At 41.0% G+C, this 27,865-nt stretch overlaps 1 protein-coding gene across 1 annotated transcript; it reads right to left on the bottom strand.

Moving 5' to 3' along the window:
* Positions 1 to 10,207: 10,207 nt before the first annotated feature.
* On the bottom strand, positions 10,208 to 20,432 carry LOC135991431 (toll-like receptor 7). The gene is made up of 4 exons (XM_065640118.1): positions 20,346 to 20,432; positions 16,326 to 16,510; positions 15,607 to 15,616; positions 10,208 to 13,348 (listed from the first exon to the last, which is right to left on the bottom strand). Exons 1-4 carry the CDS (start codon positions 20,430 to 20,432, stop codon positions 10,208 to 10,210), a joined length of 3,423 nt encoding a protein of 1,140 aa, XP_065496190.1.
* Between the last annotated feature and the right edge of the window lie 7,433 nt (positions 20,433 to 27,865).

Below are 27,865 nucleotides of genomic sequence, written 5' to 3'. Positions count from 1 at the left end.
CTCAGAACATGTTAGTGATGCATGTGACTTTGTCTTCTTCTTCCAGCTTTAAAGGTAATCTGTCAAGTTGCCTTTTTTCTCATATGTTTAAGAAAAATATCGTTTTGTTTGTTTGTGGGAACATTTTCTTTTCTTTCAAGGATAGATCTGCGATGTTATTAAATTCCTTGAAGACAGACATGCCAGCTTTTCTAATAATGTTTGGATTAAGATCAAGGACAGTTAGCTTTTTAAAGGCAGAAAGAAGTTTATGTATGCTTTGCTTTGCTCTTTGAAAACATCCTTTAATATATAATGACTTCAGTGATAGCTTCCTCTAACTACAATGATTTTAGAGATGATAAGTGTTGAGAAAGGTTTTGATACTGCAAATAGATTTGCTTCTGGTAATTGAAAGATAAACCCTGCTCCTCTAGAGCAGATGAACTCTGCACAAGCCCTCTGGAGGCTATCACCTGTGTGAAGAAATCAGATGCAAAAGGGATGCACTGACATGTCTGGCAGTTTCTGAAAGCACACAGCAGGTTATTTGGGGGAGTCAGAACTAAAGTCTGCTTTGTTAAGGATGCATTTGAACAGGAGAGTTTCCAAAGCAAGGTTAAATGGAAAAGGATCATTGAGGTACTATGACTCAGGTCAAGGTGCTGTAGAGGTGCAGGTAGGCAGGATGGCACCTGGGTCAGGTTGCTATGGGACAGCAACAATGCAGTCAGGTTGGTGAGAGTGGGACAGCCCCAAATACTGCGGCAAGAGATTTTCTATAGGAGTCACTAAAGCACCAGTTCCAATCCCCACCAATTTCCTCTAAGATTGTGGTGCTGAGAAAATGTTGTAATGGAGAAGATGCTGCTGGACATGAACCTTTGCTGGTTAACAGGAGGTGGAAGGCTTCTGCTTACTGTCTTCAGTAATCATTGCCATTAAGATGCAGTTCCTTTAACGTTTTAAAAGTTGACAAAATTGCATTTAGTCTATACAAAGGCTGGAGACCTCTCCTGGTTAGATTCTTTGGTATTAACGTGCCAACTCCAGTTCAGTAGCAAAATCTGAATGTTCTCAAAATTGCTAAAGTCCTCTTGAGAAGTCCTCTCTTCGCTACTCTTGAAATGTCATGATTTTAGAATGCACTTTTTCTCTAATTCTCCCAGGCCTCACTTAAATCTTGCTGATGCTGCTTTCCACGTACTAAAATTAGGTATTAATCCTGTAGTATAGACCAAGCAGTGTACTCAAAGTCTGTATTAAAGTGACCAATGGGACGTTAGATTGCAGTCTGGTCATCAACTTGAGGGCAAGCAAACACCTTCACATGAATAAAATATGTGGGAAGCATTGGCATTAGCTATTGCAAGTCTTCAAAGCCTCTCAAGTAAATTAAGGATTAGCCTGAAGGAAAAGCTTTAGTGATGAAAAATGTTATGAAGTCTTCCACACTGATAATTCAAAAATTATTTACATAAACAGCCGGATCACATGCAGCAACAAACCTGAAACATAATGCAATTGTCTAGGATAGATATTCCTACACAACACTGTCACAGACAGTCACACAGATTAAAAATAAGGCAAACCACTTTCATAATTAACAAAAAAAAGGATTAAATATGGATTTATGCTGAAGGAGATAACTGTTTACTTGTTGAAATGACAGATGCTGGCAACTAACGGAGTGGTCTTATTGCAGTGAGATGGAGGAATGTGTCTAGATATGCAATATAGGTGTGTGTCTTCTTCATCATTGTAAAATGACGTGAAGCTGTTTCCTAGATATGCCTCTAGTTAATGCATATGTATACAGATGCGTATAAAATATCTCACACTGAATAGTTAGCATGAGCTATTTTGTCATTTAAAATGAGGACAAAACATAATAACTAGTGAGAATATAGATATTTGAGGTTAGTGTTGAGTCAATTTGCTTGCTCTGCAGAAAAAGAAAGTGGAAGTGAAATAAGGAAGTATTTTTAAAAATTGTTAAGAAAAATAAGCAAAATCATTATGTCCACTTGATGGGTGGGTGGGCATGTGATGATCAGCAAGCAGAGAAATGTGAAGATTCATTAAGAACTAACTGTCTCAACAGTACTCTTTCTCAATAACAGAAATATGTCAAATTCGGGTTCTGATCCTGCTCCAGTTTGTATTGTTTCCATTTGCCAACATGTATTTTCCATTCAGTTATACTACAATAAATTTTCCAATACTGTCCATGAAAAATAACTGCAACATATTATTAAGGCAAACAGTTACTGTGCTCTCCCGTAGACTTGACAACATACTGAGAGAGATAACAAGATATATTGGGAGAGGGAAAGGACTTATCAGAAATTCTTTTAATTGCAAGGAATTTATGAACAGAAGTTAATATAATTTTAGACTATTTTTTTCCTTACACATTATGCAATATAAATCAAATCACACACACAAAAAAATCACAGTTAAGGACACATAGAGGAACACTTGAAAATGAGAGGGAAAGAACATAATAAATTCACAAGGCAATGAGGTATTAAGTGTTCTTTGCATTACATCCTGATTAGTTCATCTTTCATTTACATAGCCTTAGGGTTAGGCATTACAAGAGGGATTTATATTTTTTGTTTTCATTTTTCTTTTACTCCTAATGATTTGGCAAAATGTAGAATGAACTGGGCAAAGGAGGTAAAGCAGTAGGCAGGTAAAACAGCAAAACCTGGTGATTAAGAGAAGTCTACTTTAACAGCAAAAAGAGCCAAACCCACAAATGCTATTAGTTAATTATAAACGTAAAGTGACACTTTAAAGGTGAATAATCTTCCTCTGTTTCCATGCACCTTAGTTAATTATGATCTTGAGTCCTTCGGTCCCCCCCTCTGCTCATCCTTCTCAAGGTCATGCTTAGTGAAATGGCAACTCTACCTCCAGCCAAAGATGATTAGCTTGGAGGATTGCTGAAGAAGTTTAGTCTTGTGTCAAGTTTGTCTTTAAACATCTGGCTGAGCCCTCTGCCCTGTGACAGAATCAGAACAGTCTGGGTATGAGAAGCCAGTTGAGCCTTGTGGCCAAAAGTGTGAACTTTATTTTTCCCAATGAAACGACATGAAAGAGCACCTGGGAGTCTGCAGCAGGTTGCCTCATGGAAGAACAGTCTGAACTGGAGAGTTCGACAGGTGGGGGAATCCGCACTATCCCTCTTTAGCCCCCCAGTTCAGGATCCTACAGGTGGAAGATCTCTCTGCTGGAATCCTCTGAGAACAGCCTCGCTCCTCCTGAGGGAAGACTGCTTGGGGCAGGATTTGGGTCTGAGCACCCTGAGCTCCTCCCTCTTAATTTTGGCATGCAGGCCAGCTGCCCACAGAGGTGGCAAGTGGAGCATCTGCCCTTTTCCCTTGCTGCTCTTTCATTCATGGTATCACTCACACTAGTTCAGAGTGCCTTGCCATGAGAGACTAGGAAAGGAGACCTTTTCTTATTCTTTTTGAGAAGAACTGGCTTATCCAAGAGAAACAACTACTTTCTCAATATACATTATTAAGTCACTCATTGCATGTAAAATTACTAACATAAGAAAATACTTGAGAACATGCCAGACTTGGACTGTTGGTTAATTATTTTGTTCCTGAGAACAGAATACTACTTAGAGAAAACATGTTTCTTTTGTCCTCTTAGGTTCCTCTTTCTTTAGAGCTAGCTATATTTTTAGCTTGCCTTAAAAGTTCTGTTTCTTGAGGTTTGTTTGTTTGGGTTTTTTTTTCCTTTCAATATATAAACCATAATCTTTCTGTGAGATTTATCAACTGACTTAAGTACGCTGTTGACAAAAAGAACGGAAACTGCTGTTGTTTGAAGCATTCTTGTTGTGGTCCATGACATTAAAATTTACTTTTTTTTTCAAAGCTGAAGATTTTTGGATATATGTATATATATACACATATGTATAAACTGCGCTAGGATTAGTGTCTTTAATGAAAGGGCAGAGTCTCAGAAGGTCTTAGCTGCTGCAAAGCTGAGCTCCACCACAACTACCCCTTGCAGAGGTGGTTGCTCCTTTTTCTCTGTCACCTGCAGAGCTGTCCCCATGCTGGCAGTTGCTCTGGGACCAGGGTTAGAGCCAGAGGGGGTGCACATCACCCCTCAGAGCCAATGCATATGCACATGTACAGTCACATCAGTCTGAAGGAATTTCAAACCCATAAATGTCTGTAGTCCAGAAGATTAGCCTTCCTGCCAAGCACTTTCTATGGCTGGATCTCACTTCAAAGCAGGGTTTCGTTCATATCTAGCCATAGGAAGCTGAAGTAGAGTTTGGGAAGAAGCACTATTATTATTAGAGGAAATCTGTTGTCTTTGGTCTACCCCTTAAATGCATGTGACAACTGTGACTGAGAAGTATTTTACAGACATTGTTTCTGGTCCTTAAGAATGTGTTTAGTAAGCCTTGCCCACTCTTGTAACATTATTCCATTTCTTATTTGGAACAAGTGAGAAAATAGGATGTGCATTGTGGAGGATAAGTATCACACAACTAAAGTCATGTCATAACTTATTCTTTATGTGCATCACTTAGGCTGGGACATGTTTCACAATGTTTACAAAACTTAGAGTTATCCTTCAAAGTGCAGCATGTCCTCCCAGCCACCACTGGGCTGAGTTGACATGCCCACCTACAACTGACTGGCAGCATCCTCACCCTCCCCCTTCTTTCCAGATGCACATCAAAACCAAAAACCAACATGGTTATCCATGTGAGTGGCTTCATCTTTACTCATGCCTGCTGCTAGAGTGGACCTTGTGTAGAATGACAGAAGATATCCAATGTGAAAAAATGGAAAATGTGGTCCCAGCAATATCACAAGGCTGGAAGCTAAAGCCACTAGTTGCTACTTCCTTTTTCACCACAGTGGTACCTAAGTTTCCTGGAGTTAAGTATAGGCTATACATCACTGCTCCTTCTTCTTCTTGCAGCAGCCTGAATTGCTGGTTGGGTCTCAAAGATGAATAGTCCAGCTCTGGTATTTTGACAAGCTGATGCCATTGCTGCATGAAGTGTGTTTTAGGACATAATAGCTTCTGTCACGGTGACACTGCGGAACATCCGAGAGGAATATGTGAGGTGAGAAACCACAGTGAATTATGGAAGGGCTTCGAGATTTGTTTTTCCAAAGGAGCAAGGGTCAATAGAATCCTTTTTTGGAAGTTCTTGCTTTTGCATCAGGAATGGGAGTTCAGGATAGATAAAGAAGAGCTCAGCTTAGTGATTGAGCTTCTCCTAGATTAATACTAGAACTAAAAATAAGTCATACTCCAAGGTAATTAGGTTATTAGGTTAAGAGATTTTATTATAAACAGAATACAGCATTCAGCTGCAATGTTCAAGAGCATAAGCTTGCATGAATATAATTCTTCCTTGTAGACTTGTGGATCTCAAGTATTCTGGGTAAAGGATGAGGAAGAATCATCTGCAAACAAGAAAATAAAAATATAAGGCAAAAACTCTCTTGTTTTATGTTTCAGGAACTTTTCCTTTGTTTTTATACACTGGGAGATGTCAGTGAAAAAACAGATTTCAATTGAGTTCTTCAGTTAGCAAAAAACAGGCATAAAAAATAGGGCAGGAAAAGAAGGCGTTCACAAAGAAAGTCTCATTGACAGTTTCTCTCTTTGATTGAAAAGTACTACATCTGTAGGAAAATACAAGAATGGGCATGTGTGTTTTTAAGCAACACATATTTCCAGAACCTCTCACTCTTGTGGAATCTTAATAAAATATTGAGATAATATATGATGCCAGAGTTGCAGATATTACTATGTGTGCAGATATTACTATGAGTATGATATAGATAAGCCCAACAGTTAAGACAGTAAGACTGTAACTTAGCTTGTAAAATGAAAGAAAATATTCAGAAAAAGTTTTAGAAACCAAAAGCAGAAACCTTCCATTTTACAAGCTTGCCAACTTTTCCATAATTATACAAATATGTTGTCACTCCTTCGATAATCCCCCTGCTAGAAAAAGACTGAAACTTTATGTCCTTAAATGTTTCCAAATTTGCATGAGCAAAGATGGTTTTGATTTTGAGGATGTTTCTCTTAAAAAATCCTCAGTTATCTAGGTCTGGTTTTGCTCAGAATTTTAGCATTAGCCATATGTCTTAGTGAAAATAAAGGAAGGAAAATAAAGTGCAGAGACCTGTGGCCATGGTTTTAGATCAGTGGCTATTCTGATACCACTTCTTTGGCTCAGGACTCTGTATCTTAAACAAAGATACTCTCCTACCAAAGCAAAAAAATAAACCCCACTTTTATAGAACTTAGTAGGTCTTCCTAATGTCCCATACTTTGCACACCCAAACTAGGAATTTCTCACCAGGTACAAATTTGATTGCCAATTTTGGTGATTTTTCTAATTTTCCCACTTACGCTCCTGGAGATAATGGTAGATTAATGTGTATGTCTTTTGCATTTAGACACACAATTTATCTTTTCATATTAGGAAGCCTACTTCCATATCTATTCAATGAAGTTGAGCTCCTCCAGAGAGGAATTATAAACCAAATGACCTAAATATCTTGCTCAGAGTGAATGGAGAAATTTATCTTGTACCTGATTTTTTCAGGTGAATAGCCTGTCACAGACCTTATTTCTGCAGGCAGATACTTTCAGAACAAGACTGAGAAAATGAAAAGGCAGGGAATATTCAGAAGACAAAAAGTATATTCACTGTTTTGGAGAGCCTATTGCCTCAAAATGTGATCTACTACAGACCAAGGGCTCCTGATCTTCACAGAGTTTTTTGAAAGACGCTGTTATGAAATTCCTTTACAGGATATGTTTGCTACATAGCACCCCAACTTTATTGCAGAACAAAGGCCTAAGCAAGCTAATGCTATGTTGAAATTAGACCTGCTCTGACTTCCAGAGGTCCCTTCTAACATAAATTATTCTCACAGGGAGACACCTGCAAGTTCCTTCTATCTCAGTTCTTAAAAACAGGGAGATCAAAGAGACAGAAGAGGATTTTATATTCATGTAAACCTATGCTATAAGTAAGGATGTTTCTTCCCAGTTTTCATTGATTATACTTCTCATGCTACAATAATGATAGTACAGTAAACAGTGCATTTTCCTGCTGATTCCATGAGAACTGTAAAAACTTGATAAATTTGCCGATATTCCTCATCCTTTCTCTTCTTTCTACTTCTTCCACTCCATATGTGGTCTTTCCACACCATGTAGACTGAATACCAAGTCTAGCCATTGTCTGGTACAATTTCCTTACAGGAAAACAAGAACTGATGAAGGACAGCTCTGGTCATCACAGTTGGTGTTTACAGTATTTCAGATATTTTGATGTCCACATGACATAGTCACTCAAGACCAACTTGCCACTGACTGCACATGTAAACCTGGAGCAGCAGTCACCTCACCTAACTGAAAGTATCTGCAGTGCACACACCTACATCTGAGCTGATCACCATGGGAACCCTTTACAGATAGTGGGGAGAAATCCTGGTTTTGCATTGCAATTACTTTGGCCCATGTTAAACCTCTGCAATAGGATGAGATAAGTGATAGTCATAAAATGTCTGTATCATCTCACGTCTGAATGTAGAACGACACATCGACCTGTAGATGTCTACATTCAGGTTAGCTGAATGCCCTTACCTCTTCCTCCTCACTGACCTCACTCCAGATCACAAGCTACACCATAGTGAAACCTTGAGGTATGGAAGCCTCAGGACTCTTCAGTGTTTGGTAAATTCTAAGACTACACCACCAACCAGGCAAGCAAGCTCCAAGGTTAAAATCTTCATACAGTTAAAGTAATAAATTAGTTTGAATCTGTCAAATAACTCCTACCTTTTTCATGGCGCTCCATTATAAAAAAAAAAAAGATTTCAGGAGGAATGAAGGGCATGCCCATTTATGGCATTTCTTGGTTATGAACCTAACTAATCTAAATTCAAATTCTTTTTCTTGTTCAAGAAAGATTTTGATTAATGAAATACTCTTAACTACTATGTACCAAACTACCTTAAAAAAAGCCCCAAACCTAGTTGTTCTATGACTACAGAGGTAATCTTCAGTCCGCAAAACACACATGGTCCAGGACAGTAAATGGCCTCCTTCTAGCATACCGTGAAGCACTGAGAGAGAGGGATGTAGCCCTGCCTCAGCTCATTAGGCTGGTACTTCCTTCTTGAAGCATGGTAACTATACAGAGGTGTCACAGGACACAGAAATCGGGTGAGGAATTGTCTTCTTTAGCTAAAAAAATAACTTTGTGTTTCAGTCTTCCTTGGTCCCTCCTTATTCCTCTGGCCGTGGTTTTTGCAGGGGAAGAGTGTAGGTATCAGGAAAGGTTTTATCTCATGAAACCAACTGTGGGCTCTTCTCCCAGTGACCCAGGTGCTGGCTGAGAGTGCTGACCCTTGCAGTGGTCAGTGCCATGCCAGCGGATCACTCCTTTCCCACTGCAGACTACAGCACCATTCACTGTTGCTCTTGGATATTCGGAAAAGTGTTGGTGCAGCAACCCCATCCTCTCTGCAGCTTTGTGCTGCAGCATGCGTAAGCCCCTTGCTGTACCATCAGCTCGGATTTTTGTATATATTGACATATGCATTGTTACTAATGCCATAAGAATCCCTTGGATTCTTCTAAATGGAAGAGGAGGAAATGCTTCTTCCCTCAACCTTCGAAAGGCCATATGACCTTGTGCCACTACCCTAATCAAGGGTGAGAAAGAGGATCTGCTCTGGGTAGAAATTATGTAGGTAGGTAGAGGGAGATTCTGTGGGAGTAACTGAGGAGTAGAGATTCCTATTTCAAGCATTACCTTATTGTATTTAGAGATACAGATTGTTTAGGCTTAAAAACACAACCATCAGCAAGATATATTATTAAAAAATATACTATTAAAACAAAACCATAAAACTACAGTATTCTCAAGCAGGCCCTCCTCTTTTTCCTACATCTGTTTTAACCAGTAAAAATGCTGTGACAAATTGGGAGGAAAACCACTTCGTTATCTATAATATTATTATATGAAGCCTGGTTTTCTTGTTTGTGTTTTTCTTCCCGTCTGTCTGGATACTTCCAAATAAATGAAAATGGAGCTATTTAAAGAAAGGACCAGACAGACTTGTAGGAGTTGCAACACAGGACCTGGGTGGAAAAGGGGAAACCGAGCTCCTGAAGCTGATAGCACAACACTGGCGAGGAGCTCCAAGTCCTCTGGAAGGAATCAGCTCAGCCAAGGAGGTAAGTGAAAGACAAAGTGAAGACGTTACTTGGAAATGAGCAGTAAGTGCTTCTTAGCTTCTATCACGCCCAGTCTGGCTGTCTTTTTCTCTCTTCTTTCCACCTCTTCCCCTTTTTCTTTTTTATTTTTACGTTCCTTTCTTTGTCTTTTCCTCTTTGTTTCACTGGATTTTGTCCATCTGCCTTGTGCAAAGGCTTGTCTCAGCCTATCTGCTGTCCTGCTTCCCCTTCTCACTCCCAAACACCAGCTCTGTGCACAAGGACTCCGTTTGTCTTGTAACTCCTTCTGACCTACAACCTGCAAACCCTTCTGAATTTGTTTCTCATATATGTTACTCAGCAGCTGTAAGCCCAAGATGAAGAGATAATCATTCTTACATTTCCCCAACTCCTAAAATTAAAGCATGAGCTTTGCTTAGGGTATTTTCTGAAACGGGTGAGTCAGAAAATAATTTTCTTGATTTGAATAAATACACCAAATACAGAATCCATAATTTTCTATTAAAATCACATTTACTCCAACAGTGATCTGAACAGCAGCAGCTTCAGGCATGGCCCAAGTCCTCCCAGCAGTCTGTGTACAAAAGTAAGCTGGGCAGGTGTCTCACTCGCACTTGACCCAACCCCAGGAGATGCTGGAGGCGACCAGTGAACTGAAAGCTGGAAGTGGTGAGTCTGTTCAAAACCAGGGACTTCCAGAGGGTAGTGCATATTCTCTTATTGTGCAGCAACCAATATCAAACAAGGTGCATGTCAGATAAACGTCTGTGCTGGCAACAGTTTCTGTTCAGTCTTGTCATAGCAAAACAAGTGAACTATCAGCTTTGGGATTAATTGTGCATTTTGTTTTGGGGTAGGATGTCACAATTGCATTTAACCTCCATGCTTCCACGCTGTCTCCAAATGAAGTTTAGGATCTTTTTCTCACCGTGCATCCGAAGAGTATTCACAGGGAAGGGTAGAGCTAAACAGTTTCTTGGAGAAGCTTGTTGTACGCCAGGGTATTGCTCATGGCTATTGCATTTTTCAGGCACTGCCAGAAGTAGGGCTGAGATCGGGGGTTAGTTGGCCATTCCAGGACAGAATTTCTGCACAGCCTCTTCCTCAGCCGGACGTAGCGGGACTTCTGCAAAACCTTCTCCAGAAATATCAAGATAATGACATCTGTTCTTTCATCTAGAAGCCGCTGGTGGGCCATGTAAAATGTTGTCTTGAAGCTGCCGCTTTGAATGTATTTCTTGGTCAGCACAAATATGGTCTTTTTGCTCAGCTGAATGCTCTGGGAAAGGTTGACAAAGACTGGCTGTCCTGCCAGCCAGTCCCTCTCTTCCAGACACAAATTGAACTGTCTGGCTTTTTGATCTTCCAGCCTTTCAACCAGTTCAGTCAGCACCCACTCATTCACAGCTGGATCTTTATTGTCATAGGCAATAAATGCATCGTAGCAAGCCTCTGGTAAAGACAAACGCCGATAGCCCTTCAGCTTGGCAGCGCAGTAATGGTAACTATACCACACATCCCAGAAGTAGAGGTGGCTCGTCACTGTGAACACCATGAAGCTGAGCACAGTTGCAGCTGACAGAGCACACAGGATCAAATAGGAGGTGTCCAGCTCGCAGGTATACAGATCCAACAAAACCAGGCTCCTTCCCTTATGTGCCCCTGGGCCAGCACAGATCACATCTGTGGCCAGAAGGGGAATAGTCACTTGAGTCTGATTGATCCACCAAACAAACCAGACGGCATCACAATTGCACTTGAAAGGATTGCCATGCAAAAGCAGCATCCTCAGGTTGTTAATGACATTTTCAGGGAAGCTCGATTTCTTGATTATTTGGATCTTGTTTGAGCTGAGATCCAAGTATTTCAATTGAAAAGCGCCTCTGAGAAAATATTTGGTTAGCCGTTGAATGCGATTGTTTCGGAGCATCAGTTCTTGGAGCACTGAAGAGCAATTGGACAGCTCTCGGGGAACAGTAGTCAGAAGGTTATTGCTGAGGTCCAGAGTTACTAGTCTCTTCAGATTCTGCAGGCTTCCCCAGCTGAAAGTCTTCAGCCGGTTATTGGTTAAGTTGAGGACCTTGAGTTCTGGGGGCATAGCTTCAAAAACACCGGCGGGCAAAAAACTGAGTGAGTTGAAGGAAATGTCCAGTTGTTCCAGGCTGGTCAGATTCTTGAAGAATGATAAGTACCTGGCATTCCCATCCATCCATAAAACATCTAAACGATTGCCTCTGAATTCTAAAATCTGAAGAGACTGGCTTTCCATTCCTGTGCTAATAGAGGTAGAAATCTCATTCTCATTCATCATCAGCTTCTTCAAATGAGGCAAGTCTTTCATAAAACTAAGCACGTGAGTAACACCTTCTGCCAGAAAATAATGTTCATTATTGCTTAGGTCTAGTATTTCTAAAAGTTTTAGCTCTTTGAATGAGGTTGAATATAGCAAGTCAATCCTGTTGTTAGAAAAATCCAGATATTTCAATCCAGACAAGTAGTAGAATTCACTTCCATTTAGAGTTTGACTTATTACATTATCTGACAAGTTGAGACATCTGAGGGATCTAAGTCCCTGGAAGTCTGAGGGGTTAATGAAAAATATGTTGTTTCTGCTTAAATCCAGAGTTTCTCCATATTTCAGGCACTCTTCTTTAACTAATGATTGAGAGGAAGCAGCTTCTTTGTCTTTGGACCTGCAATTTCGCTCATATAAGTCATACTTGAAATAATGCATCTCTTGTAATACTTGCCTGTTGTATTGCTCTAATGAAATCCTAGGATTAGAGCAAAACCCATTAAAGTTGTTTTCATCTGAGGAAGGAGAAATTTTATTCACTGAGAGGTCTATGAGTTTAAGAGCTGGGAATTCCTTGAACAGTCTCAAGTCAGCTACTTTAATAAAATTAGTCCCGAGATCCAACACTGTTAAATTCCTAAGACCGCGCAATGGATCTAGATTTTCCTCTCTAAGTTCTTTAAAGACATATCCCTTGAGCCGCAGAATTTCCAGGTTAGAGAGGAAGGAAAACGTCTTAGACAGATTCAAGAATGGAGAATAGACCTTCACTTCAAAATTAAAAGACAGATCAAGCACTACAAGGCTGGGGATAAACTTCAAAAACTGAGCATCTCCAATCTCCTTCATGAGGAAATTTTGGGAGAGGTCAAGCTCCTTGAGATTCCTGATGTTTTTAAACCAAACGCTGGGTATGCTCTGAAGAGAGTTACTGTGAAGCCGCAAAATTCTTAATTTTTTCAAGGAATAAAAAGCATTTGAGTGTATCTCAATTGTACCCTTGGGGCAGGGAGTACAAGGATATGGGGCATTATAGCAACGTGGGCAATTACCACTAAGATCAAGAATTTCTAGGTTGTGAAGGGCACTTAAATCATGGTCTTGAATCACTTGAATCATGTTATTGTAAATATACAATTCCTTTAAAGTAGATGACAAATTGGGTGGAATCTGAGTTAAGTTGTTAGACTTCAGGGATAGTACTGTTAATTTTTTCAGCTCCAGAAAGGCTGTTTTTTCAATTTCAAAGGAAACATTGCATGGGTTACGGTAGTAACAGTTCTGTCCCAGATACAATACTTCTATGTTTCCTAGCTCTGACAAATTGGTTTTTTGGATAGAAAATATATAGTTTGCTTCCAGGCTCAGCAGACTTAAAGTAGCAGGGAGACCCCGGGGTATTTCCAACAGTTGGTTTGCATCCAAATACAATGATTTCAGTCTTGTCAGGGCAGCGAAACTGCCATTCTCAATCTTCGGTCTCCTGATGCACACATTGTCTTTGGGCCCTAGTTTGACAGGCACACAGTTGCATCTGAAGTCAATTTCCACGAGGTTTTCAAGATGTGCAAAGGATGTTGGATCGATATGCAGGATGTTGTTAATACTCAGGGTAAGGTTGGTGGCATTTGCAGGAATCCCTCTGGGGACTTCAGTGAGACGCCGATCAGTGCAGTCCACTGTCACAGCACCTTCAGAGACTTTAACATCACAGGGCAAACTTCTGGGAAACCAAGATCCTGACAGTAGTATTGGAAATAAGAAGAGCAAGACCAACAGCAACGCATTTGGCACCTTTGTATGAGGTACCTAAAAATAAGGAAATAGGGAAGTATTAGTTTACTGCAATGAAAACATCTAAAATACCATCATACCGATTACATACTGGATCAGACCAAATATATAGCTAACCTGTAGTCCATTCTCTCACACTGGCTAGAAGGAGATGCACAGGTGGGATTCTAAGTTTGAGGAAGGCGTATGTTGGTATTTCCTCAAATTCTTTATTTACTGTCTTACCACTAGTAGTATTAAGATAAATATCACTCTTTAAATAATGAATCTTTTAAAAAAATCTACTAATCTACTGAAAAAATGACAAAGGACAAGAGCTGTGATTAAAAGCTACATTGCTGTTATTTTTTTTTTAATGGAGTAACAAGCAGCATTAAACATCTAGCAGGTTGCTGTTATATGATTGTGTAAATTAGCAAACTTATTTTTTCAAAAATCTACACTCACTTAAAAGCTAGTCGAAATTTTCAAAACCACACCAACTAACAGGTGAGTGCCTAATTCAAATGTCACATTATCATAAGGATTCTTCCTCTAATAATTGCCAGAATGACATGCAGTTAACCCTAGCCAGTCAATGCCTATGGTTCCATATGGTTTAATACCTACTTGCATTTTCACTGTCATTAAGAACAAAGTGTAAAAATGAAAATCAAACACGGATTGAAGGTTGAGCATGTCCCATAAAAGACTAATAAGCAGTAAATAGAGCCAAAATCCTGCAGACATTTAAGAACCTTCCAAAACACTCTCTATCTGTCAATTCTTTGAGGTCTTGCCTACTTTATGTATTCCTGTGTATTATGGGAAGAACAATAAGCTTTTAATATTTCACAAGATACTGGTTACTTCTTCAGCAGCAATTGATGTTAAAAAAAACCCTGTCCCTCTGGCCAGAGGGACCCAGACAGGCAAGTGGGCTGCCAGCCTTGGCTTGCCTAGCACAGGCAGAGCGGTTGTGACCGTTTTGCTGCCTCGCACAGCTTCTTGCATGCCTGTGTCTGGTGCGGGTCAAGAGCTCTAAAGACAAAAAAACTCACAAAAATATCATCATTTCTCCTTGGAAAACTCAGTGGTGAAGGCTTGGAGATGCACAGCACACAGAATGCTCTTAAACAACCAGGATTAGTTATGCATGGAATACTATTGACTAAATGTGTATACCCAGTTAAGCAGGTGAAAATCAGACGATTAGTATTCAGGCTACACAGAAATGTGGTGGCGTTTTTTGTTTGTTTGTTTTGTTTGGTTGGTTTTTGTTTGGTTTTTTCTTAGCTGGGACACAAGAATATATAAAGGCCCACTCAAACAGTAAGTGAACACTCTCTTGAGTGTAGCCATGTCTATCATTCTCTGTTTCTATTATTCTATTCCTACAATTTCTCATGGAAAGCTAACCTGGACTAAACAGGCCATGGTATGAATTCACAATTCATTGTTTTCAATGCTTGTGAAGTCATTTGTTGAGAATCAAAATAACTTTCATTTGGTTTACAGCAATTCACTTTGGAAAATCACCCAGACAGAAGATAGTTCACCACTGTCTTCAGTACAGCCTAATCAATCAACTTTAAAGAGTTATTAACATTTCTGATTTCCTGATATAGACAAGCACTTGGATGAAAATGATGAATATGAATAATCAAAGTAAGTGGGGAGCCAATTTGGAGAAAAGAAAATGCAGTCATTTCCTCCCACCGCCCTAGCTTTCTTTTTAAGAACTCTTTTCCCTCCACAGATATGCTGGTCTTGAGGAAAAGTTAGTTACAATCAACCTTTAAAGATTTGCTAAAACAAATTAAAACCTTCTATGCAAGCAACAGAGTAAGACCTGATCAAGGTGGGATTGCAGTCTAGATTGCCACAAACTTTCTACATGAACTCATACTTGGCCAATGGACTCAGACACCTAATATTAGGCACTCACCTAAGCTCCTTAGTTCATTGCCTTCAACCTGGGCTTCACTGACATTAAAGAGAGACTGGCAGAGAGAGGGGAGAGAGAGGCCCCGCTGCGGCTGCTACTCAGCTCTGGAGATGGAGGGACCTCTGCCTGACCACACACCAAACAGGGACCTGCACTGCAGGGTTAGGTGCCTAAAACTAGAGGCAATTACTCTGGGCTTTAATAATCTTCACAAACATATTTATAGGTTTCCTAAGAATTCAAAAAACGCCTCTTGTGACATTTGCAATGCTCAGATTTTGAACTCTCATGTATTGCAGCATTTTTAGGAACTGAAGTGTTGTTGCAGAGCCAGCCTAGATCCTACCATCTCTGTGCTTCATTTCTTTGTATACCCTTCTCTTTCCTGACACCTTTTTAATGCATTAGCCATTTTAACTGTAAACTGTTATATTCTGCTGCTCTATTTTCATGTGTAAAACCTTGTGTCTGTTATAGTAGCAGCACAATTTCAAAAAACATTGTTTTAATTAGAGGAAACAAGCAACACTCACTTGTACAACATCTTGGCAATGAGAAGCTAGTTTAAAATTACAGCTAGAGGTATGCACGTGAGGTGTCCTTTTCTCTTGGCTCCATGCTTGGCTTCATAAAAGTTCAAAAAGCACTCATTTGCTGCTATTTAGTAGGATGCGCACAAACCCATAACGATTTAGGTTATTCTTCAAATATTCAGCAACAATACAGCTAGGTGTTTCTGAAGGAAGTTCTTCTGTAGATGTTCAATACGTATTTACGAGATGAAACTGGCAAATGCTAGCAAGAAAAAAATTACCTCAGAAGTTAATGCAATTAGAAAAGATATTATTACACTAATTCTGTAGCATACTAGTATAAACAAGTCCTAGCCAGTTAGTATTAGCACACATAAATGCTTTACTTTCCTGTCTTTACGTATTGCATCTTCTAATCAGAATAATAAACTGGGATATTTAGAGAGCAGAAAAGGTGATTACGTTCTTGAAAGTCTTTCACAACAGTTGCAGTGAAGGCGGTCTAAGAGCAAATTTAAAATGAAAGTTTAACCTACCATTTTCTGGGTGCTTCCAGATCTGGCAGATTTGTTGCTGGAGGAGACTGTAAATCAGAGCAGAAGAAAACAGCATAAAAGAGGTCCGTACTGGTTCAGCCCAGGTGCAGAGGAGAGTATAACAACATAACTCACTCAAGGCAACAGCAGCAATCACTGCTCTTATCTTCTTTCTCTTCAGCTGAACTCCAAAAGAAGGCAACTACAAAATACTTGAGAGCATGAGATTAATCAGCTAGGAGACAAATGTGTTACGTAAGGGTAACATTCATGTGAGGCACTTAATATTTGCAGAAGCTGAAGTTCCTTCTTTTTTCCCACTATTTTAGTGTAAACTGCACAAATAAAGAGACAGAAATTGTTAATTGACATTAACAATACTATATATTTCAAAGATTAGTAGTTTTTATAATTATTATTTGGGATTCATTTCTGCTGCTGATAGTGTGAAGGACTCTAATTTTACTAAAAATCAGTCATGTCCTAATATAAGCAGAAAATCTCTTAAGATGAATACATTGTGGAAGAAATATCTATTGAGTGAATGAGACTTCAGGGAAGGGAACCAAAACCAAGAAGAAAAGGATAGTGGTAAGAGCACAGGAAACAGTATACAAAAATATAGTAAAAACCAAGCGGGAGAGTGTAGAAGAGATCAAGTTAAAGATGACATGGATAGACTTAAGCTGCTGACAATCCAGCATTTTGTGGAACATGATGTCTGAGAGTTTCTTACTTAGAAGTTTCTATGCTTAACAGACATAGTTCAATGGTTAGGATATTTATCAAGTGGAGTGGGGCCTTTTATGTCTTCTTTCCCTACATATTTTTCTTTACATTTTAAATAGCAGCTCAAAATTTCTCTGACTCTTGTGGACCTGAGGAACTCATTTTGGAAGACTGGAACCTGAAGAACGAACAGCAAAAGAATTTGCAATCATACTTTAAAATTCCCTGTTTTTAATGGCTGAGTCATATAGACATATACAAAACCAAGAAAATGCACAGCATCATTGACATTTCAATCAAGGCTTAGGAAAGGGTTCATTAACTCACTATAGGTTCAGGAGTATCTTTCTCACCTTTTTGCCTCATTACTAAAAGTACTGTAATAAAATATGACTTCTCTGCTATTTACTGGTAAGAGTGTCCAGTCATCCAACTCGGTAATTTTTACAGGTGCTCAGTGTCCTTGGAGATCTTCCTTACAATCTATACCCACAGACTTCAGAAGTTTTAATAGACGTACTGATGCTTTGTCTTTTCTTTTCGGCTAGGTTGATTTTACTGGTTTTTCACACTATGAACTCACTGTCACTCAGTCAAGAGAACAAGAGTTTCAATTCCATGCAGAGTGAAACTGTAACTTTAGCTGGACACTAATAGAAACACAGAGTGCTTTTTTTTTTTTTTTCTTTTTTTTACCTAAGATATCCGGGAAGAAAATTATAGCAATATTTCCCTTCAAAAGGTGAGTGGTAAATGCAAGGGAGCTCAGCAGTCCAGAACTTCAGAACTATAATTTGATTTTTAGAGGCAGGGAGAGTCACTGATTTACTGACTTTAAAAGTTCAGGTTTCCCTCAGACATTGTGGAAAATCTCTTTTGCCTTTTCTGAAACACAACAGAACTGAAAGCAGAAGAGTACTTTTCACTATGCCACGTGCTAGGGGAATATCCACTGGTAACAACACATGTATTTTGCCACCTCTGCATGTAAATAATACAGTTTTAAATAGAGCAGAAGTCTTTAATTGCCTTAGTCCATCATTAGAGGTTTGCTTTGCAGTTAGATTGAAATGGGACTGGTAAGCATGACATTTTCTTTCTTTTTTTTTTTTTTGTTTCTCTTCTAAACCAAAACTTGCAGCAAGTTGCTTTAGTTTATTTATTAAAATCAGGATTCTACTGTGTATGTGTTAAAGCTGGGTAGCTGACTTAAGTCTTAAAGTCTTGCAGTAATGCTTTTTCTCTAATTTGATACCTCGCATGATGATAACTGTGATACCACCCCACATATTCATTGTTAATACAATGTTCAGTGTAACATTGCATAATTTACCCAGGAAATTATCTAAGAGATAAGTTAATTTGCTCAATTTTTGAAGTACATAAGTTGACACTTCAAACTGATGTAGACAGATGTATGAAAAGAGACAGAAATAGAAAAGGAGAGCAAAATTGAGGAAATGATAACAAAATCTCTTGCAAAAGCCTTAAGGGCAGTTGCAGAAATGTGTTTGCAGGCATTAAAAATAGCCAAAACAACAAGTAGAAGACAACAGTAGAGAAGACTGGCCCACAGCAAAGGCGCAGGAAGCTCTCAGAGCTCTGGTGAGGGAGAAGAACCTCAGAGATCTGCGCTAAGAGTTTACCCAACCTCCCAGTGCACTGACATAAGACTGGGGGAGCCACCAATATGAGAGAGACAGACTTTTCCATTTCTGAAAGCTGAGGCTACCACAGGCTACTCCAGTGCCAAGACTGACCATTTGGTGTTTACAGCAGTCTAAAACTGTTTGCTGAAATCAAAATCACCTGGCATTCCTGTTCGTGAAAGTGAGTTACCTTCAAGGGAGGCAGTAGGGATGCAGAAATACCTGAAATAAGATGCAGTTAGTTTTCAAGCTCTTCAGGGTCAGCAATGTGACTACACCTCTCCCATTTACCCCTTCCTAAGGGGTCAATAAATAGGGTAGCCAGAGAGAGCACCACTGCCTTCCTTGGGGGGAATGTGGAGGAGGAAGAGTTCTCAGGCAGTAATGCTGGAAGTGGCGGTGCACGGTAATGCAAGAACTGATGGCAAATCGTGCAACTTGCAGGTTCAGAGGAGTTTGGGCACTGGTGAACTGGATATCCTCAAGTCCTATTTCTTAGTGATGAAATGAGTAGCCTGCAGGACCACCCTGATTTGAAATGTTTCATGTAGGTAATCTTCCCATGGCTTTTGAAGTCATTCTCAGGAAGACACTGAGGGAGCACTGGAACAGCCTCTTCAAGACAATGTGAAACTCAGATGCTGATGGACCCGACCAATTCACATAGCAGGAAAGCAGCTCTATATGAAATAAAGGCTTAACATTAGGTCAAGCAAGCGACTGTAAGGATGCTCACATTAAACATGCAAGCATGTCAGTTTATGGGCTTCTAGAGACCATGAAGCATGATCTTCTCATTCATTATAGGGCTTGATATTGCCTTTTAAAGAATTATGCATGACACTTTTATGTGAGTGGGCTAGTGCTCAAGAGAGGTTATTTTGACCCTAATATTATGGACTGTAATTGATATAGGTGGACTTCCTTTCTCCCTCTACATATATTTTTACCCATACAAATTATCTATATGATATAGATATGTATGTTATATACTATATATATTGCATGTTTGTATAGGTACTTGCACACTGCACATACATCATTCGAAAATGTCTTTAGTGTCTTGTGTAATGGAGGCTGAAAGGCTCCCACATGCAGTGGTGCAGTCATTCACTCACAGCCTTATGCCCTTCCTCTCAGGCTGCTCTGGAACCTGTCCTGGAGCTGCAGGGGGCAGGATTGTCCCTTTGCCCTCACACCCCTGTTCTCTGGGCCTTGGCCCTTGAAGCTTTGGTGGGGCTGGGTGTCAGAACTGAGACGAAGTGTCATGTGACTCACTCCCACCTCCCCCCAAAAGTAAGTTTAGAGTAAGGAGTGACTGGTACCCTGTCCTCCCAAGCCCTGGTAATGTGGTTAGCTTAACTAATTCCATTTTACGAGGCAAGCAGCCATTCTCTGTGACGGAATGGGTCGCGTATCCATTCCCTTTTCCCTCATTCTCAGGCCCTGAAGGTCCAAGTTGAGAAACCTTCCCCTCCCTACTGCCTCGAGGTTCCTGAGCACCAGGCTGACTCCTCCCCTCCTTAACGACATTGAAGGTCCCAGGCACCTGGCCCACCAGGTCATGGTCCTGGCCCCACCACAGAACAGGGTGGCACAGCAGCACACAAAGCACTGTCTGTAAAACCAAGCAATTACAAGGCCTATGTGGGGAACCTGGGCCAGAGCTCCTGCTGGACTGCAAGACCCGTGAGCCTCCAGTGGCAGAGACGCCTCCACCGTCATCTGTGTCCTCTGATGATTCAGGGAGTCACTCATATTCTTTTACATGTTTTTCAAGCCTAGATTATGATTGTAATGTTGATACAGCAAACCACGTATTAAGATTTGATCTGATTTGAAGATGGTCCAGGTGATTAGAAATCATAAAGTAAGTTATGACCTAGGTGATCAGAAATCATCAATTAAGTCATGTTATAAATTCTGAATTACACTACTTATGATTGATTCCTCTTGTAGAAATCCCATGCCATTCTAATAATGACTCGTGTGCTATACTAATCTTAATATCATCTTAAGAAAATAAAGCCTTTTTTCTAGCTACAGCTTCGCAGTGTAATCATTCTGCCAAGGGTCCCTAAAAGAACCTGTCTGTCCCCTCAGTGTCAGGTGACAACCACTCACTATGGACTCTGCATATGTATATATATGTACACACATGTGCACAACTCTTAATTTGAAAAGGAAAGCAGCAAGTCCCATGCTTCATCTGCTCTCTACAATGTCTTTTATTCTTTCCACTTCTTTACCTTTTCTTACAAATACAGTATAACATGGGCCTGGAGAAGAACAAGATGAGTGTCCACAGTCACACCTTGTTTCTCACTCATGACAACCGTACCAGGTGTGGTTTGGATGTACTCCTATGGTGCTGTGTTTTAGACTGGTGACCAGTGTTGGTAACACACCGGTGTTATGACTACTGGAGAACTTGCATAGCCTCAAGGCCTTCTCCGCTTCTTGTGCTGCACCCTGGGAGAACTATGGGAGTGGGCAAGAGGCTGGTAAGGGACACAGCCAGGACACTAGATCCCAACTGACCAAAGGACATCTGATTCCTCATGGTGCTGTGCCCAGCAAAAAAACTGGAGCACGGGGACTTTCACAAAGCAGTCGTCACTCAGAGGCTGGATGGGCATCGATCTACTGATGGGAGGTGGTAAGTGATTGCATTTGCACCATTTGCTTTTCTTCATTTATTAACCTGTCTTTATTTCCACCCAGAAGCAACTCCCACTTCTGCTCTCCTGATTCTCTCCCCAAACAGGCTGGCTGGGGGCTTGGCTGCCAGCCAGGGTCATCCACCACAACATGCGACAGGCTACAGAGCACCAGCTTTAGCAACAGATACCTGACAAACAACTCGGAGAGGGGCTTGTGCAGTGAAAACTTGCCCAGGTTTCACTCCCCGTAGTCCACTGCCTCAGCAACAGGCTCTGAGCTTTCGACATTTAAAACCCTGGAGACCATGGCAAGAGCTTCCAGAAAGGCTGCAGACTTCAAGGCAAAAAATTGTACTTCCACTAGGGCAGCAAAAATGAGGCAAAACAGGGTTTGTAGACAAATATGAGCTAAAACCTCTACCTACTGCTATGCAATGCAGTTTTTTTCCCTTTATTTCAGAATAATGGTGCTGAGAGAATGAAGTTTCCCACCAGGCTGAACTGTCATCTGATCTTCAGACCAGAATCCCAGCATGGACTTGGCAGCGTAGAGCATTGAATACCAAACACACACAATTTTCTGTTTCCATATCTTTTAATTCTGTCTAAATGGACGGGGTTTTCATAGAGCTGTTGGATTTCACCTATAGCTCTTCATATGCATTTCAAGTACACAAAATGCAGCAGACACAGTAAGCTTAATTCTGTATTTCCCTTCTGCTCTTTCCCCCATCTCATCCTGTTGAGTGGGTTTGCTTACAACGATCTGAGAAATAAGAACTTGAACTCCACTACAAAGTGTTAATTCAAACTCCCAATTAAATTTAAACACTGTGTCCCTTTTGTCAGAACATAAAAAGGAGAAGGATGATCTTATTATAAAGATGTGTACCAGTCTGGTATGATTAACAGTTCATCCTTATGTCCAAGACAGCTGGAGCATGATTTATGAGCAAGGTTTGCATGAGAATCAATGCCCACAGTCTTCCCTATTTGACCTGTGCAGGGCATATGCTTCAAAAAAAAAAAAAAAAGTATCAAAATAACAAAACTACAACCAATCTCTTGGCATAAGTAATTTTCATGATTTATTTATAATATTTGTGCACACTAAAGGCGAACAACTCAGCATTTTGTTTGTAACAAAGATCTGATCTATAAAACAACTGAATTGATACCATGCATAAAAAGCATTGTGTACTTTTTTACTCTGCGTAGTAATAAGATCAAAATTTTGGTATAATTATGTGGCCACAGACTTGGGGTTAACAATGTAACTGCAAAGCAATATTTTCAAGACAATAGTTGAAATAATCTTACATTTGAAAAATTGCTTTACCAAATAAAGTGATAAGTTGCTGGTCAGCATGCCAAAGTTTGAGGGAAGTTGTGCTAATGAGGTCCTTCCATCTGCTCCACAATGTCGTGACTACACTGAAGCACATTTGGAATGTTTCTATACTAATCAGTGCAGCATGAGAAATAAACAAGAGGAGCTGGAAGCTTCGGCCCAGTCCCAAAGCTACAATGTCATTGGCATAACTGAAACCTGGTAGGTTAAGTCCTGTGACTGGTGTGCCATGATGGACAGTTATAGGCTCTTCAGGAGGGACAGGCAGGGCCAGCAAGGCCAGGGCGTGGTGCTGTATGTGAGAGAGGGGTTGGATCCTATGGCACTTGCCATAGTTGGTGATGACATGGTCGAGAGCCTCTGGGTAAGGATGACAGAGAAAGCAAATAAAGTGGATGTTGTTGTGGGAGTCTACTATCAACCACCCAGCCAGGATGACAACACTGATGAATTATTCTATAAGGAACTAAGAAATAGCTCTAGATCAGCTGCTTTTGTCCTTATGGGTGATTTTAGCTTCTCACGTGTCAACTGAGAATATCATACAGTGGACACAAAGAGATCCAGGAAATTCCTGTAGCACATTGAACATAACTTCTTGGTACAGGTAATAAAGGAGATGACTAGGAAAGGTGTCTACCTAGATTTGTTCTTCGTAAACATAGAGGAACTCATGGGCAACATGGTGATTGGTGACTGTCTTGGTCACAGTGACTATGAAGCAGTAGAGTTTCAAATCGGTGACATGAGAAAAACCGCCAGCAAAACTTTGACCCTGGGTATGGGGAGAGCAGAATTCAAGCTACTGAAGGAGCTAGTTAGTAAGGTCCCCTGGGAATCTGCTTCTGAAGGTATTGGGATCCATGAATGATGGTTACTTTTTAAGAGCTATCTCTTAAGAGTGCAGGAGAAGCAATTTCAAAGTGTTGGAAGTCAAGCAAGTGAGGCAAAGGTTGGTTTGGATGAGTGGAAATCTTCCAAAACCTAGGTGGAAAAGGAAAGTGTATGGACATTGGAAGTGAAGACAGGTGACACAGGAGGGCTACAGAGATGCTATTTGCCACTGTAGGGGGAAAATTTGTGTGGCCAAAGCTCAATTAGAGTTCAAGTTGGTCAGTACTGTAAAGGACAACAAAAAGGGCTTTTTAAAACACGCTAACAGCAAAAAGAGAATCAGAGATAACTTGATAAGGTAAATCACCTTACAAATAGGGATGCAGACAAAGCGGAAATATTTAATACCTTCTTTGTTTCTGTCTTCAAAACTGATGATGGGCCCTGGGACTCCCAGAGCCCTATGTTAGGAGATCGTGACTGGGGGAATGACAAACTCCCAGTTGAGTCTGAACTTGTTCAAGACTTACTGCTCCAGCTAGCCAGCACATAAAATAATCCCACGGTACTTAATGAGATGGCTGATGTTGTTGTGGAACCTCTCTCCATTATTTTTCAATGGTCTTGGGAATCTGGAGAGGTCCCAGTTGACTGGAAGATGGCAAATGTTCCAGTTTTCAAGAAGAGTAAGAAGGAAGACCCTGGCAGTTACAATCCTGTCAGTCTCATGTCAGTGTCTGGTAAAATTATGGAGAAGGTTGTTCTGGGAGTTGTTGAAAGACCCTTGAGAGACAATGCAGTCACTGATCATAGCCAGCATGGGTTCACGAGGGGAAAGACCTGTTTAACTAACTTAATTTCTTGTTGTGACAAGGTCACCCATCTAATTGACCAAGGGAAGCCAGTAGATGTGGTGTTTGTTTGTTTTAATTTTAGCAAAGCTTTTTATACTGTCTCTCACAGTATTCTTCTGGACAAAATGTTCAGCAATACAGCTGAACAGGTCCATAACATGATGGATGAACAATTGGCTGATGGGTGAGGCTCAAAGAGTTATAGTAAATGGGGTTACATCAGGCTGGCAGCCAGTCACCAGTAGGGTTCTCCCGGGCTCAATTTTAGGGCCAGTGTGCTTCAATGTTTTTGTAAATTATCTGAATGTAGGAATCAAATGTACATTAAGTTTCCTGATTTTTTTAGTACAAATTAAGAGGAACTGTTAACTCCCTCAAAGGTACAGAGGCCTTACAGAGAGATCTGGATAGACTAGAGAGCTGGGCAATCACCAACTGCATGGAATTTAGTAAGAGCAAGTGCCAGATTTTGCACCTGGGGTGCAGCAATTCTGGTCATACACACAAATTGAGGGACGAGAGGCTGGAGAGCAGCCCCGTGGAAAGAGATCTGGGGGTTTTAAGTTGATGGCAAGTTGAACATGAACAACAGTGTGCCCTGGCAGCCAAAAGGGCCCACCGTGTCCAGGGGTACATCAAGCACAGCACACCTGGCTGATTAGCAGAGGCGATTGTCCCACTCTACACTGCACTGGTGCAGCCCCACCCTGAGTACCGTGTGCAGTTTTGGGCACCTCAACGTCAGAAGGACATCAGACTATTAGAACCTGTCCAGAGGAGGGCAACCAAGATGGTGAAAGGCCTTGAGGGCAAGACTTATGAGGAGTGGCTGAGGTGACTTGGTTTGTTCAGCTCGGAGAAGAGAAGGCTAAGGGGTTACTCATCCCAGTTGCAACTTCCTCAAAGGGGTCAGCAGAATGGAAGGTGCTGATCTCCTCTCTCTGGTGATAAGACACAAGGAAATGGTATGAACCTGGATTAGGGGAAGTTTAGACTGGACATCAGGAGAAGTTTCTTCACTGAGAGATTGGTCAGTCACTGGAACAGGCTCCCAGGAAAGTGGTCATAGCACCAATACTGTCAGAGTTCAAGGAGTGTCTGTACAATGCTCTTAGTCATATGGTTTATTTTTAGGTAGTCCTGCAAGAGGCAATGAGTTGGACTCAATACTTGTTTGTCTCTCCTGACTTAAGATATTCTATGATTCTGATTCTACCTTATGAAGAAAGCCATATTACAGCTACTTAGAGATACAGATTATTTAGGTTTACAAACACAACCATCAGAAAGACTTTTGGTAAAACATAACCATAAAGCACCCACTCTTCTAACCAGCCCCTCCTCTTCCCCCTGCTTCTGTTGGTAATCAGTAAAACTGCTGTGATAAATTGGGGTGAAAAAATCCCTATTATATGTGATATTATTATATGAACCTTGGTTTTCTTGCTTGACTTTGTGTCCTTGTTTGTCTGGATGCCTAAAACTAAATCAAAAAGTGGCTACTTTAAGAAAGGACCAGGCTGAACAGTTAGGTGAGGAAATGCAGGAGGAGGTGAGATCACAGAATCATAGAATGGATTGGATTGGAGGGACTTAAAGATCATCTAGTTACAACCCCTCAGCCATTGACAAGGACACCTTCCACTAGACCAGGTTGCTCAAAGCCCCATCCAATCTGGCCTTGAACTCTTAACAAGGGTGAGGCAACCACAACTTCTCTGGGCAACCTATTCCAGTGTCCCACCACCCACACAGTAAAGAATTTATTCCTAATATCTAATCTAAATCTACCCGCTTTCAGTTTAAAACTGTTACTTTTTACCCTATCACTACACTCCCTGATCAAGAGTTCTTCCTCATCTTTTCTGTAGGCACCCTTTAAGTACTGGAGGGCTGCTATAAGGTCTCTCCCAAGCCTTCTCTTCTCCAGCCTAAATAACCCCAACCCTCTCAGCCAATCTTCATAAGAGAGCCATTCCAGAATTCTTATCATATTTGTGGCCGTCCTCTGGACACACTTGAGAACAACCATGTCTTTCTTATGCTGGGGGCCCCAGGTCTGAACACAGTGCTCCAGGTGGGGAATCTCACAAGAGTAGGAATAGAGAGGGAGAATCACCTTCCTTGATGTGCTGGCCATGCTTTTCTTGGTGCAGTCCAGGATGCAATTGGCTTTCTGGGCTACTAGTGCGCATTGCTGGCTCGTATTCAGTTTTTCGCCCAGCAATATCTCCAAGTCCTTCTTCTCAGGGCTGCTCTAAATCCATTCTCCTTCTGGCCTATATTTGTGCTTGGGATTGCCCTGACCATGTGCAGGACCTTGCACTTGACCTTGTTGAACCTCATGAGGTTTACATGAGACCACTTCTTGAACTTGTCCAGGTCCCTTCCCTCAGGCGTGTTGACCACACCACTCAGTTTGATGTCATCGGCAGACTTGCTGGGCATGCACTCAGTCGTGCTGTCCACGTTGGCAACAAAGACGTTAAACAATATTGGTCCCAATACTGACCCCTGAGGGACACCACTCGTCACTGGTCTCCACCTGGATATTGAGCTGCAACTCTTCGAGTGCAAACATCAAACCAACTCCTTATCCACCAAATGGTCCATCCATCAATTCCATATTTCTCTGTTTTAGAGACAAGGATGTTGTGCGAGACAGTGTCAAATGCTTTTCAGAAGTCCAGGTAGATGACGTGAGTCACTCCCCTTTTCCACCAATATTGTAACTGTCACAAAAGGCCAATAAATTTTCAGGCATGATTTGCCCTTAGTGAAGCCATGTGGACAGTCACTGATCATTTTTTTGTTTTCCATGTACCTCAGCGTAGTTTCCAGGAGGATCTGCTTCATTATCTTGCTGGGCACAGGGGTGAGACTAACCAGCCTGTAGCTCCCCGGGTCTTCTTTTTTCCCTTTATAAAAATGACAGCTATGTTTCCCCTTTTCCAGTCAGCAACAACTTCAGCTGGTCTGCCACAGCTTCTCAAACATGATGGCTGGTGGCTGAGCAACTTCATCTGCAATTTCCCTCAGGACTTGCGGATGCACCTCATCAGGTCCCAGGCACTTATACACATCAAGGTTCCCCAGATGCTCTCAATCCTGGTCTTCTCCTAGGGTGGGTGTCCCTGCCTTTGGATTCTGCTACTTGTGTGGTTTGGTTAGAGAACTTGCTGTTCAAGACTGAGGCAAAAAACTACCTTGGGCTTCTCTGTGTTGGTTGTAGCCAGGTGTCCTGTTTCACTCATCATGGGGGATACAATTTCTTTCATCTTTTTTTTTTGTCTTATGTACCTGAAGAAGTCTTTGTTATTTTTTACACCCTTAGTCAATTTCAGCTCCATCTGTGCCTTGGTTTTCCTCATCTTCTCCCTGCACGCTTGGGCCACAGCCCTATAATCTCTCCAGGTTGTATATCCCTGACTCCACTGCCCATGCATATTTTTTCTG

This window comes from Caloenas nicobarica, chromosome 1 (genome assembly GCF_036013445.1).
Source record: "Caloenas nicobarica isolate bCalNic1 chromosome 1, bCalNic1.hap1, whole genome shotgun sequence".
In the NCBI taxonomy this organism is placed as follows: domain Eukaryota; kingdom Metazoa; phylum Chordata; class Aves; order Columbiformes; family Columbidae; genus Caloenas; species Caloenas nicobarica.
Note: the sequence above shows the minus strand (reverse complement) of the source record. Positions and strands in the feature narration are given on the sequence as shown.

Excerpts from the sequence above, each read along its gene's own strand:
- LOC135991431 (XM_065640118.1), bottom strand. The coding sequence starts at position 20,432 with ATGACGGTGGAGGCGTCTCTGCCACTGGAGGCTCACGGGTCTTGCAGT. Across the intron at positions 16,511-20,345 it reads AGGTTCCCCACATAGGCCTT|CTGAAGAGAAAGAAGATAAG; the intron begins GTAATTGCTTGG and ends TTTGGAGTTCAG.